Source organism: Pinus tabuliformis, chromosome X, assembly GCF_031772625.1.
Source record: "Pinus tabuliformis cultivar Carrire ecotype Pingquan chromosome X, CPIR1, whole genome shotgun sequence".
In the NCBI taxonomy this organism is placed as follows: domain Eukaryota; kingdom Viridiplantae; phylum Streptophyta; class Pinopsida; order Pinales; family Pinaceae; genus Pinus; species Pinus tabuliformis.
This window is the reverse complement of record NC_142308.1, coordinates 1,133,806,062-1,133,820,115: the sequence shown is the minus strand read 5'-3', so window position 1 is coordinate 1,133,820,115 and position 14,054 is coordinate 1,133,806,062. Positions and strand designations below refer to the sequence as shown.

Below are 14,054 nucleotides of genomic sequence, written 5' to 3'. Positions count from 1 at the left end.
GAAGATTGAATGAAAGAAATCTCCCTAGGATAAGAGGATGGTTGAGAATATTCCTTGTACATGAATAATTAGATCCTCTCTGTTTAAGAGGGAGTGACAGATATAATTCTCTACTCCATGTGTCATGCACTAGACTAGGACTAACAGCCGTAAGTTTTAGTGAAGGCCATGAGTGAGAGAAGGAAATTAGATAATGCATTTTGAGGTGTTGCTAAAAGAAGGAAAATAGGGTCTAATTGAAGAATATGTCGCTACATATGAAGTAGGAAAGGAAAGTGTATGATTGAGGAATCTTTTGTCAAAGATTCGGTTGATAGTCATACTGTGTTGAGAAGCAACATCTGTTGTCTGAAAGACCCTGAAGGTTTGTGTTTGTTTATAAATATGTGAAAGTATATTATTGATTGGGGTTTTTTTGTACAGGTAAATCTCTCAAAAATTTTGATTGCATGTTGGTTACAGATCAATTTGATCGGGAGAGATTTGTCCTTGATCTGTCGGATCAAGGGGTGTTGAGGATTTGTGAGTGAAGCATTTCCTGGGAGGACATCTAGCTGGCACTTTATGTTGATGTCTAGGTCCCGAAGTTGGAAAGGTAGTGTTGGTCATTGAGCTCTGACACACACCTGGATCTCTGGGTTGATGGTTAGCAAGTAAGCCTGATGGTACTTAGAGAGGCTAAAAGCTTGAGTCCATCTTAGTCCCACCCGGATAGATTTCCCTGGTCAGGAATCTAGTTCGTGGCATTGCGGTGCCTAAATTGTTGAGAGACCAATGGATAGATTGCCTTGGTCAGGAATCTAGTCCATGGCATTGCGGTGCCTAAAATTATTCATAGATGATGTGTTTTGAGATCTTCCATGTACCTCTTTTGTTATATGTAAATATGAATACCTCCCTAGTTAAGAGGGAGTGTTGGAAAATGTAACTAAGTTCAGTCTTCTTAATTGTACTTGAAATCAAAATGTAATATATTTTTCAAAAGAAAGAAAAAAGAATTTTATTATTAAATTGATTTGACTTGTTAAAGCATGGGTTTCATGCTTGGGTCAATTGTATAGGTCAAGCCTCCATTGTAGGCTTTAGGTTATTTGTCAAAGTCAATTTGTGAAGACTCCTCCATTCATCAAAGTCTCCTTAGTGTTGAAAGAATCCTCTTCAAGTCGACTTCCACAAAGTGATCACATGTCAGCCTATATATACATAACTATTCAAATGCTCATGTCGACTTAATTATATTGGACAACCACTATATATACAAGCACTGGAACTTCGCTTAACAACACAACACAAACTCGCATTTTTTCAGAGAACAAGTTTCGGTGATATGACACATATTACTAACTCGGATCTCAAAGAAGGTTGCGGTGAAGTTTGGGTGATCTTAGTGGAAAACTCTCGGTGATCTCAAAGATAATTTCGTGCCATTCTCAGCATATAAAATAAGGATTACAGTGGAGACAGTTCAATGATGTATCAAAGTGACTCGATGCTATTTCTATATAACAGTTTCGGTGCTACTACAGTGATCACATTTTGGTGATATTACAGTGATGTATTTCGGTGCTATCTCATTGCTACCACAATAAATATCTCGGTGATGTAGACTCGATTCTTCAGTATCTCGATGCTACCTTATTGTTATCACAGTGATAAGTTCAGTATCATTGCAAGACCAAAGTATGAAGAAGAATGACAAAGTTGACTTGATGGATGGAGGTAGTCTCGAGTCTAAGTTGTAAGGGTCTTGGTCGTCTCATCTTGAATCTAGTGAAGGAAGAATTTTGACAAGGTTTTCCCCTAGAGTGGAGTTTTGCCCTGGCAGCATGCCTACATATTGTGTACTCTTTTATTTGTTGCTTGGCATTTGTCTTGATGATAAGAAAAGAAAAATCGAAAGAACTAATAATAATAACGAAAACATCACAAGATAATGTCATTAATAAGGGAAATCATTTAACTACCACCTCTATGGATTTTCCAACAAGTTATTGTTGTTACACATATCTAACAACCCTAAAAGCCTCTTGTTTGCATTAAGCCCCAGTCTCTATTGGAAATCCTTGTTTCCTTCTTGTTAAAGATCATTTTAAAGATCTTTCTAAGGTTGCTATATGCCATTGTATGCCCTAATAAAGAACATCAATCAAACCCTAACTTATAGTAGCCTTGTCATAGGCCTAACCTTAGAGAGCTTGAACCTTAGTCTAGAATATTTTGGTCATCGTAGACCTTGCCAAGCCCCCTACATGTCTTTAGACCTCCGAAATAAGTCACAATAAGCCATAGTATTAGAATACCTTGTAGGTGGCATAGGGAAGCCTCCCTTGTGGCTGAAATCCCACTAAACAACAAGAGGAAGGTTGCTAAGGTGACAATGACAACCCTTCCTCATTGTTGCCATAGATTTTGGTCCTCACCTGGTGAATCTCCTTTCCTGACCTGCTAGATTTTGTGGCAACATGGGCCTGGTAGAACTTCCTAAAGTTAGAAAGATTGTTGTATGTAAATGGGTCTACAAATTGAATAAAGGAGTTGATGTTAATGTTTAAAGGTATAAATCCAAATTGGTTGCAAAAGGTTACTCTTAGATGGAAGGTATATATTTCCATGAAATCTTTCGCTAGTTGTTAAGCTTGTACATGTTTGTATTGTGTTGGAACTAGTTGTTTTTCTTGATTTGGAGTTAGAGAAATTAGATGTTAAGACAACTTTCCTACATGTAGATTTGGACGAGGAGATATACATGGAACAACTGGAAGGTCTTGTGCAACATCACAAAAGAAGATTAGTTTGCAAGCTCAAGAATTCATTGTATGGCTTGAAGCAATCACCCAAGCAGTGGTGCAAGAAAATTGATTCCTTCGTGACAAGCCAGAATTATACTAGAAGTGAGTATGACCATTGCATGTACTTCAAAAGTTTGAATGGTATATTCATTATCTTAGTGTTATATGTTGATGATATGCTTGTTGCAAGCAAAAGCATGGACGATATCAAAAAGTTGAAGGCTTAGATGGTTAGGACCTTTGATAGGAAGGATCTAGGAGCAACAAAGAAAATCTTGGGCATTGAAATACACAAAGACAAAGAAAATGGTAAGCTTGGGTTTTAGCATTTAGCATTTATGACATTTCTGTTTTCTTTGAGTGCCAAGAACTGCCACCCTTTCTGGTCCTTGAATGTATTTGTTTATCTCCTAAATCTTCTGTTTCTTTCATCCAAATTAACCTTATGATTCTGCAATGTACGATAAATGTGCCCAATGGAAAAGCCATGGTCTAGAAATCTGATTGTAATTGCTTGTATTCAGTTTGTAGTTTTCTTTCTTTTCAATCTTTTTAATCACCACCGAAATTTGGCATTTAAAGCATAAAAGATAGAGCTGCTATTGAAGTGACATTGGGCAGCCAGCTCAAAAAGATATTTGAGGGCTACATCCTCTGATCCAAGAGCCAGCTTGTGGCCTTAAGTAGGGAGGTTTTAAAGCCTTCAGCAGATGCCTTGGCAATGTTCTCTGCCCAAAAACATCTCGAGGAACAACACTTAGAAACCAAGAAAATAAATAGCCTAACATTGAATACAAAACTGCCTTAAAAGAGTGAATACCTATATACACCCAAAAATAATGGAAATATTGAGTTCTACTTTCTAGCACACAAGGATGTCCATTGCAAAGATGTAAATAACCGAATTGATAAATTATAATAATAATCTAATTTAAGGTTGCAGCCTAGTTGAACATCAAATTGACATACGAGACACCTTGGTTTGTGGGTCAAGGGGTCTCTTCCATGCAACAATTTGACTAGTTAATCTATAGAGGTGTACAGACTCTACCCCTCCCAATTCAACCTGATGACCTGTGAGGAGGAAACACATGTTCTTAGCTGTTAGGCTCACTCAAGCTATAAAATTCCATGCACACTGAAAGATGGACTCTTCCTTTGTATGCTATGGGTTAAATGAGTCTCTCTCACCAACAAAAGGCATTCACCTGACCTAAAAAGTAACAGATAAGATACCTCTCAAGTGCCACTGAAAGATACTATTCTCAAGAACATTAAGACCTCTAGGTCATGACCATGATGGTGGAAACAGAGTCAGTGCTCAAAGGGCCGCGCCTGCACAAACCACGTCAACAGAACAGGGCAGTGAAGGGCGGTGATTCAGAGGGCAACACAAAACCCCTAACCTATGCAATTCAGGGGCAGCATATGGTAATTGCATCCCTCAAGCACTGACCAGCTAATCTATGAAAAATACAAAACCAAAAGGAAACCATACCTGGCAAAGAAGAAGTGCAGCAGCCTCCTTGTGTTGTTACAAGAAAACCACTTCTCTACTACTAATCTACAGACAATGGCCATACAAATTCTCTGTGAAAATGAATGAGGGTTTCACAGTCTGTGCAGAACCATGGATTCTGTGGTAAATCCCCATTCCATGAAAAAATGGCTTCAACAAGAAGCTATATAGAACGAGGGCAGAGAGGAAGGTGTTCCACCCACCCCCTACCAACATACCCTCTATTAAAACTTGCACAGCTTCGGGCTCTGGTCCTCTCTGCAACATATTTTGTTCCTGACAGATACCTCCAAAAACTCCAAGGAATCAGTCATATCATCTGCCCTGCCAACCCCACCAATCACAAAACAATAGAACAACAATAATAATTCCAAGAAAATATTGTATAATACCTGTTTTTCAAAAGCTTCACAAACCTATAGCCCAAATCCTCGAAGTTTTGTAAGATGGGGTAAAACTCTGAAAAACCACCATGGTCGAAGATATAGTCTCCGCTGTAAGGACTAATAACTCTTCACACAGGAAAAATGAAAATTGTACTTTTGCTAATCTGTGAATGTCATCTCCAATGGAGCTCTGCTTCCAAATTGAGGCTGTAAACCTGACACACAAAAAAATCATCTTGGTTTCACCTTGTTGATAACTGAAGAGAGCATTCTCCAGTGTGAAGTCTTAATCATTACATTGTGCATACTTGTGGTTCCTAAATGAAGCCAGGAATAAGGAGCAGCTGCAAAACAAAATTCCAAACTTTTCATACTCTTCCAGTAGTTCTCTTGAGTTCTTTAAGAATTCAAATAGAGAAATGGCTCAACAAAATTCCAAACTGTCCATACTCTTCCAGTAGTTCTCTTGAGTTCTTTAACAATTCACATAGAGGAATGGCTCAAATGAAACTTTATGCTTATTAGGCGCTCATGTTCTCACAGTCACTTAAAAGGTATGGTCTTTTATTGACATCTCCTTAGATGTTTTCCTTTGCCTAAGATCCAACAAAAGCATGTGCAATGGTCCATCTAACTGGGTGAACCTCAACTATCCAATTGTATGCCCTGCAACTGTTAGATGCTCACCCTGTAGCTTGGCTTGGAGGATGGAAGATCATATATATATATATATATAAGTGATAGAGACCATACTGAATTGCTAAATAAAACTAAAAATTGCTTCAACAATTCTGGACCACCGCAATCAGTCGATCACAGTACAAGCAAATAGCATGCAAATTGGTGGTAAAACAATTATATTTTATACTCCGATCACTCAAACAAAATAATATTTCATGATACCCTAGTAGAGAATCCCACAACCCGTTGTCCACCTATGTTCTCTTAAAGTCTTGTAGAATTAAATTAAAAAACACATTGGATTTAAAAGGAAAAAAAGAACTACTGAGTTCTAGGCCGGGAACACTTTTCTACCCTGTCCTTCTAAACCAACTTAGAAGCAGGGCAGAGCTTTTAGCTTCATGGTTTAATGTTGTCCACCTATTGAACAATAAAAACAGATTGACTTACATGACCGTATAGATGATAGATCCGAAAGATGATAAATAAAAAACACATTGGGTTAAAAGAAAAAAACAATAAACTGAGTTTCAGGCCAGGAACACTACTCTGCCGCGTCCTTCCAAGCCAACTTAGAGGCAGGGCAGAGTATTTGGCTTCGTGGTTTATTGTTGTCAACCTATTGAACAATAAAAACAGATTGATTTACGTGACCGTATAGATGATAGATCAGAAGGATGATAAATAAAAAAACACATTGGATTAGAAAGAAACAACAAACTGAGTTTCAGGCCAGGAACACTGCTCTGCCCTGTCCTTCAAAACCAACTTAGAGACAGGGCAGAGCTTTCAGTTTCATGGTTTATTGTTGTCAAATTATTGAACAATAAAAACAGATTGACTTACGAGATGAGATAGGTGACAGAACAGATAATGGAGAAACAAGTCTCAAAGATCAAGGTCTGCTACGATGCGTTGTCATGACACTTTCGCTTGAGTTTTACCGCAGTTTTTGTAAATTGGCAAAGGCTAGGGCTCAAGCATAACTCTATGCTTATTACACACCGGTGTTTTCACTGCGACTTGGGAGGCCTATACTAACAGTTTAAGAGTTAACCATGATAGTAAAAATAATGCTAATTATTTATCAAAATCCTTTTTAAAACGGCATCCTTGAGCTGACCTGTAGCTGAAGTTGCATATCTTGTGGGGCTGAAGTTGCATATCTTGTGGGCTTCCATGCTATGAAAACGTCCCAAGATTTCCAGTTCTTATTGGAAAACATCCAAACCTGGCTGAATTAACATGCCCCTAAACGAGAATCTTGGAAACTGTGATCCAACAAAAGAGAAGCAAGATATCCATCTCCAATTCGCCCTCTGATTCTCAAAGAGTTCACACACCAAGATCTCTGAATGATAATCCCTGAAAAAATACAAGCAATCCCCACTGCCAGCACACTTATAATCAAAATCAGCTTTCTCTCCAAAAAATCTATTGAAGACTTCACCAGGCATCGTTTCAATCTCCGGCCACCCATCCCCCTGCAGCTCCCAGATATTCAAGCATTTACACTTCTTGGGAGAACCCAATCCTCCCACAAGAGTAAGCCGGCCTCTTCTCTTTATAAGGAAGGAGCACATGAGCTGCTGAGGCCTTGGCACCATGACCTCACTCCAAGTACCCTTCACTAAATCAAATGCAATGATACTATAAGGTCTAGCAGATGTGAGGAAATAGATAACTCCATTACAGTAGACTGTGTCATTGGGTGTCCACACAGCCAACCTCACAGCATATTCACAGGGGACTTCTCCAATCACATGCCATGAATCAGCACATGAATCATAAATTTCTATTGTGGGTTCATAGCTGTTACCATTTTGCGAAGACCCGCCTGCTACAATGACCTGAAAGCTGCCGTCACAGCCATATTTGTCAGTAGGGCCAAATTTGCTCTCAATTCCACAAATGCACGGATTCAAACGAGGACGGTGCAACGCAGGCAGCAGCCTCCATTTCTTTGCTATTGGATTACATACTGCAAGATTGTATGACCCAGTCGAGCTCCCCTTGATAAGGAGCTGCTGACCAATTGCTGCCACAGGAAAACGAATGGACGGGGGAAGAAAACAAAGAGGAATTGAATACCATCTATTCGCAATTGGATTATAAGCACAGCAGCAGTCCCTGCAGTTGTATTTAGAGACTGCAAATAACCAGGGCGGTCCCTGATATGGCCATGCTGATCTCCATAGCTTAATAAAAGCTCCCGATCTTATGTATGATTCCCATTCCTTGCACACTGAGCTACTCCGTATCACATTATCAATGGAGGTCCTTGATAGAATCTGGCCCAGTAAATCCTGGGGCATATGTATCCAGAGGCCCTCATTCTCATCTTCACCTTCCTCATTACTCATGGCTTACATGAGGGCCTGTATCTTGTTATTCTCAGCCTGTAAAAGGATGAATTTGCAGCCAAGCAGTTTGGTATGCAGTGATTCTGCTGTGCAAGTAATAGCCATGGAGGAATCTTTATCTTTGGCGTTTGGGATTTGTTTGAGGGTGGTCATTGGCTACTGCAAACTGACAGTTCTCAATATAATTTCAGTGCAGATAATCATAGGCACGTTGGCTTCGATGTCAGATGTCCGTAGACGACTCTAATCTCCTTATCTGGGACATAAGGACGGTTGCATTGAAAATCTTCCACAAAATTATTTATTTCTTCAAGTTGTAAGTTGCAAGTTGCATTGAAAATCTTTTAGTAAAAAAAATTATTTCCTTAAACGGAAAGCTGCATTGAAAATGGCATGACATATATACTTTTTAATCCACGTAAAAAGATATGGAGTTATTAGTACTAGTAGTTGGAAAGAGAGTTGAAAACTTTTAATTTGAAAGCACATGATTCAGTGGTCGAAGTAGTTGGAAATGATTACTGTCTGTGTTTGAATGATTAAAAATGATTGGTAGAATTAGAAGGTGAAAAACTATTTTACATGGATTGGTAATTGGGTAGAATTAGAAGGCGAAAACTATTTTATATGGTCGGTTGTGTTTTATTTTTTTAAATAAATTTGTTAATATAAATTGTGGTTAGATTATAATGTTTAATTCTTTAAAATGTGTTTTTAAATATTTTGGTTAAATTAGAATGTTTAATTATTTAAAATATGTTTTTACATATATAGATATATTTAATTTAACGAAATTATTTTTAGAGTAGATTATATATATTTTAGAAACTCAAATTTGTTATTTAACAAATTTCAGATAAATTGAAAAAAAAAAATTGAAAATGTAGAAAATTTAATATTTAAATTATGGTGAATTTTAAAATTTTAATAATTAAAATGCTTATTTTTGTTTGAAAGTGAAAACATTATTATAATTTAGTGGTTAATTAGTATTAGGAATAGTGATTTTTTGGTTAATATTAATAAATGTAAAACCATCTTAAATAATTAAATTATTCATTCATTAAAGATCTTAATTCTTCTAATACATTTATATATTTTTAATAAAATATATAAATTAAAAATATATATATAATTTAAATTAAAATATTTATTATTTTAATATTATTAATTTTTATAATTTCAAAATATTTATTGGTACTAGGTGGATGGAAATATGATTTTATTTTATTATATGATTTTATTTTATTTTATTATAAATATATTATTTAAATATTTATTATTGTAATTTATAAATTATGTTACTTATATTTTTAAGTGTAATTAGAAATAATAAATAGTTTCATATTGTGAATGATATTAAAAACTACATAATATAATAAAGAATGATAAATTTTGGTATAATCACAATGAAAATGAGTTAGTAAATAAGTCAATGATACATGATTTATAAGTATCTAGTAGGAATGGAAGTCTAACTCTTTACAAACTTCTAATGAGTCATTTCAAGTAGTGTGGTTTTCCTTTAATAACTTCTAATGAGTCGTTTCAATTAGTGTGGTTTTCCTTTAATAGTAGTGATGAGTCAACACACATGCTTAAGATATCTCAAATATACTCTAAATAATGAAGCTCATCAATACATGAGCTTCATTCTTTAAAAATATTTGGCCATGATAACAAAAGATTAAAAAGAGGATATAGTCACAAGAGAAAAAATGTTACCTCCTCAAAAAATTAATTTTGAAAATAATGAGCAATAAAACATCCTTAGATATATAATATCAATGTTGTATAGTATCAACATTGTAAATAAAGAAACTTATATTAAGTGTAAATTAGGTGAGAAATATAAAGTTGAAGATCCATGGGCTATATTGGCATTTGGTGTGATCCACTTCAATATGATGTCATGACAACTCATTCAATTTTTTTAATTTATCTGCAAGCATCATTATAGAGCCAATAGTGAATGTAAATGAAGCAAACTAGGAAATGATGATAATCACTGTGGTTAACATATTTCATTGGACAAAGGGATATTGCAATTACTATTTATGAAGATATTTGTCATCTTTGTATGTCTATACAAACTTGCAACATACCTACTTAAATGGAGCATCCAACATACACAATCATAAACATCTCTATTAAATTTGTTCATTACATCTTTAATTACATTATAAAGACACAAGTTTAACAAATATTAGATATCTATAGTGTAAATTATGGTTTAGAATGATGTGTATTTTACATATCTAGAACTAAAAGGCTTAGGCCCTCCCACCTCACAATTTATCAAACGTATGAGTGTCTCTCATGAAAAGGAAAGATTATATGTGATAGAATATTAGTCGTAAAGAATAAAGTAGTGGAACATAATAAATAAATAAATAAAAACAAATAACAATTTTTCTAAAGGTGTTATACCTATGTGTTACGAATAAATATATATAAATAACATAAATATAAATAATGAGGATAATTGTAATAATGATTAGTTAATTAGTAATTAACACTGAAGAGGCATGTCTAAATGGGACATGACCTTCCATGAAGAGGCACAACCTAGTATAAAAGCAGGTCCCTCACTCTCATTTGTATCATCATTCTTATTCATACTTTTAATATATATTCTTGTATCTCAATGGAGTTATTTATATTCCAAGCCTTCTGGAGTATTTAACGTGAGGTATGAACTTTGTTCGTTCCATTTGGTATCAGAACAATTTGATCCTTTGGCCGTTTTACCACTGCATAGAGCTCGTTCTTCGATCTAGGTCTTTGACCATCAAATTCATCAACATCGTTGTTGTTGAAGCGTTCTGCTACTAGAATTTGGAGTTTCTCCATATCGCCATTTAGGTTTTTGGCCACTTACAAAAATTATTAAAAAATAAAAAATAAAGAAAAGAAAAAAGGTTATAAAGAAAAGTAATATAAGAAAAATATATATATATGTGAATGAAATATATATATATATATATATATAGACATTGAAGGGTTGAAGCTGCTACACAACTACACTATTGTGCAGTCGGTATCAAAGCTCACGGTTGGAGCTGGTACGTGACGAAGTGACAGTGGAAACCAGGGTACTTGCAGGCGAAGGAAGCTGATTTCACATATAAGTGGAATCAAGAGCTGGTTCAGTTTTGCGGGGAACTTGGTGAAGCTGGTGAAGAAGGCTGAATGGCAAAGATGGTAGAAGAACCTATGGCAGGTGAATCTAGCCATAATGCAGGTGAAGTCTTCTAGTACAAAGTGTTGGAACAAGTGAGTAGATGGAGTTCTGACTGGGTTTCGATGAAGGCTGAGAATATGAAGATTCGGGAAAGTTGTTCGGAACTAAGGAAAGAACTTGAAGAACTCAAGGGCCAATGCGGAAGTACGATGGATGGTGAACTTAGGAAACTTGATGAGGAAATCCGACAGAATGGTCTTGGTCTTCAAGAGCTCTTGGATGAGAGAGCTCGACTAAGGAAGAAAAGTGCCATGGTGGAAGCCGAAGTCAAGCAGATTGAGGAAGAGATAAAGAAGAAGCTTCTTGGAAAGGAGGTTGTTGTAATTGAGCAGGATGAGCTTGACTACATTGACAGGCTGGGGACTTACTACTGTGACAATCCAGAGGATGTTCGGAAGCTTAGTTCTATGGAGGTAGTCAATGGGCACTTGGTTGGTGCACTTGAGTAGAATGCGATGGAGGACAAGCTTAGAGGAAGACAAGCTGAGCCAGGATCGAAATGCTTAGAGGAGCCAAGCAAGGAAGTGAAGTACCTTAAGAGGAATGTCAAGTTGGAGCACAAGCCAATTGACACTTCTAAGGCCGAATTCTTGAAGAAGGTTGCTGATGTGAGACACAAGATAAAGCCGACAAAAGGAGGTGATGCCTTGAAGCTGAATTTTATGCAGGTGACCGTGAAAGGCAAGAGATTTGCAGCTTTGGTGGATACAGGGGCTACTCATAGCTTCTTGAGCAGGAAGGCAGCAAAGTCTTTTGGGAAGAAAGCTGAGATGGAGAAAGAGTGGAGTGCTTTCAAAGCAGTCAACTCTACCATGAAGGCTGTTACTGGTGTGATGGAGAACACTCAGGTGAGAGTGGGCTCGTGGTTTGGAAAGTTGGATTTGAGGATCGTAGACATGGATGATCATTCTATGGTGTTGGGGCAAGACTTCATGAGGCTTGCACAAGCCATACTAATGGTGGACTGGGACATTCTCTTGATCACAGCTAAAGGAAGAACTATGTTAGTTCCGATGAATAGAAGGAGTTGCTTGGGGTATAGACCGAGGATGAATTCTATGACTTTGTATCCCAAAGATCCGAATGTGAAGCATGAGGATGTGGAGCAAAGAGGACTTGGGAGTATGACTCAAACAACGAAGGAAGGGAAGTTGATTGACTTCATTGCAAGAGTGAGGAAGAAGGAAGCAAGTGAGAGGTCAGTCTCACAAATCTTGAAGCACTTGGCAGAGACATCTTCTACTGATGATATTCACAATGGAGTTGCAAATGAAGGGAGTCTGAGTACTACTTCGAAAGCAGTGGTTGGAGAGGATTATGCAGGTAGAGATCTGGTTGGCATAGTGGAGTTTTGTAGGTATGCTATGGGCATATATGACTTTCAGTTGACAAAAGACAAGCTTAGAGAGCTTGGATGTACATGTGAGGAGGTTGAGGTTGTGCACAGATACTTGAGGACACAACACCAATCTGATACATGGGTGGATGAGAGTCAGGGAGGAAACTTCCTGGCCCTCCTTTCTCGGTAGACAACCTTGGAGATGGGTTGGTGCAGGGACCTTGATGGGAAGGGGCTGCACCACCTTAGCAAGGGGCCTTGGAGAAAGGCTTCTTTATGACAGATTGCAGACTTGGATGCAGATGGCCAGATGTTGGGATGAGGTCTACTTGGTTGGACAACATGGACAACTAGAGTCATGGACATCGGGTTGGAGACATGGAGCATGGCAGTCAATGCAGGGACATTATGCAGGAGCATGTGTAGAGGTGTCATTCATGGGCATCCTATGGAAAGTGCCGAGGCATGGATGTTGTGCAGATGTTGTTGTAACATGGAGATATGTGTATGAGTCGATGGAAAGGTTGTACACTCTTGTACAACAAGACCATGGACTGTTTGGACATGTTGCAGATGGGATGGAGATTCCATGGACCTGAGCATGGGATAGAGCAGATTCTTGATGAGTCCGAGATGTAGTAGAAGTCAGGGAAAGACTGATTTCGACATAAGGATGTGCATTCTTGTGGTTTGGGTGTATGGTTGGATTAGCTACGCAACTAGTTCGAGTCATGAGGGGTACTAGTGTGCAGAGGTATGTTGGCATTAGACAGGGCGACACATGACAGACAGATGTTGGCATTGTGTTGGAGTATCTTGATGACAGACTACAGGATGAGGACGAAACATGGTGGAAATGGTTGTTTTACATATGTTGCAGGGATGTTGTAGTATATGGACCAGAGGATATCATGGATCAAGATAAGACTGTTCGGATATGAATATCTTGGTGATGGTTACCAAGGTGGTATATTGTCGAGGACAACAATGACTTCAGGTGGAGGAGGATGTAAGGACCTGCGGTCCGTGCGACGGGCAAGACGAACTCTCCTGTGCGAAGATAGACGAGCTGCGGCCAAACAAAGGATATGCGACGGAGAAATGCACGTGGAGAAAGGTTTGGTTGCAAGTTTATATGCGTGGGCAAGCTAGGCAAGCTACCCACAGGCAGACCAAGGTGAAGTTGTAAGATAGGCGAGCTAGGTGGGGCGATCCCATGTGATGGGCGGGCCGACCCGCATGTTGAACGAGTTTTTACAACCAAACAACAAGTCAGCCGAGCATGGTGAACGAGTCGGTTGGGTGGCACGACTTGCCCACCCACCATATACATAGATGGTGCGAATTGGGGAGAAGGAAAAGGAAGTTCAAGCAATTCAGACGAGCTGGTCAAGTCATTTAATCATCGCTCATCGAAATAGCTCGTGAAGAAGTGCAAAGTAGCCGCAGCTAAGCGTAGGAATCGTAGGTTGGATGCACCCGCTCGTCAGGCAGACGGACATGGCATGCACAAGATTTTGGTGAACGGGTGAGTTGGGGAGAGGGCTACACGAAGGTGCCCGTCCGACAGTGAAGTGACTCGGGTGGAGGGCCACACAAAGGCACGCCTGCCCGGTTGAACGGACACGGGTGGAGGGCCGCACGAAGGCGCTCCCGTCCGCAGTTGAACGGACAAGGGTGGAGGGCCGCATGAAGGCGCGCTCGCCAGCGGTTGAACAGACATGGGTGCAGGG

At 38.4% G+C, this 14,054-nt stretch overlaps 1 protein-coding gene across 2 annotated transcripts in view; it reads right to left on the bottom strand.

Annotated features, from left to right (window-relative positions):
• The window catches only part of LOC149143837 (F-box/kelch-repeat protein At5g15710-like), a 45,234-nt gene extending 37,198 nt beyond the window's left edge, over nt 1–8,036 (bottom strand). Inside the window, exons 1-2 of one of the 2 annotated variants that reach the window (XM_089448414.1) lie at nt 6,499–8,036; nt 4,700–4,909 (exon numbers count right to left, since the gene is read on the bottom strand). In XM_089448414.1, the coding sequence (XP_089304540.1) occupies nt 6,587–7,738 (1,152 nt within the window). In that variant the 5' untranslated portion in view covers nt 7,739–8,036 and the 3' untranslated portion in view covers nt 4,700–4,909; nt 6,499–6,586. Of the gene's footprint in view, nt 1–4,699; nt 4,910–6,498 lie in introns of those variants that run through there. The other variant, XM_089448413.1, reaches the window with a different exon arrangement.
• Between the last annotated feature and the right edge of the window lie 6,018 nt (nt 8,037–14,054).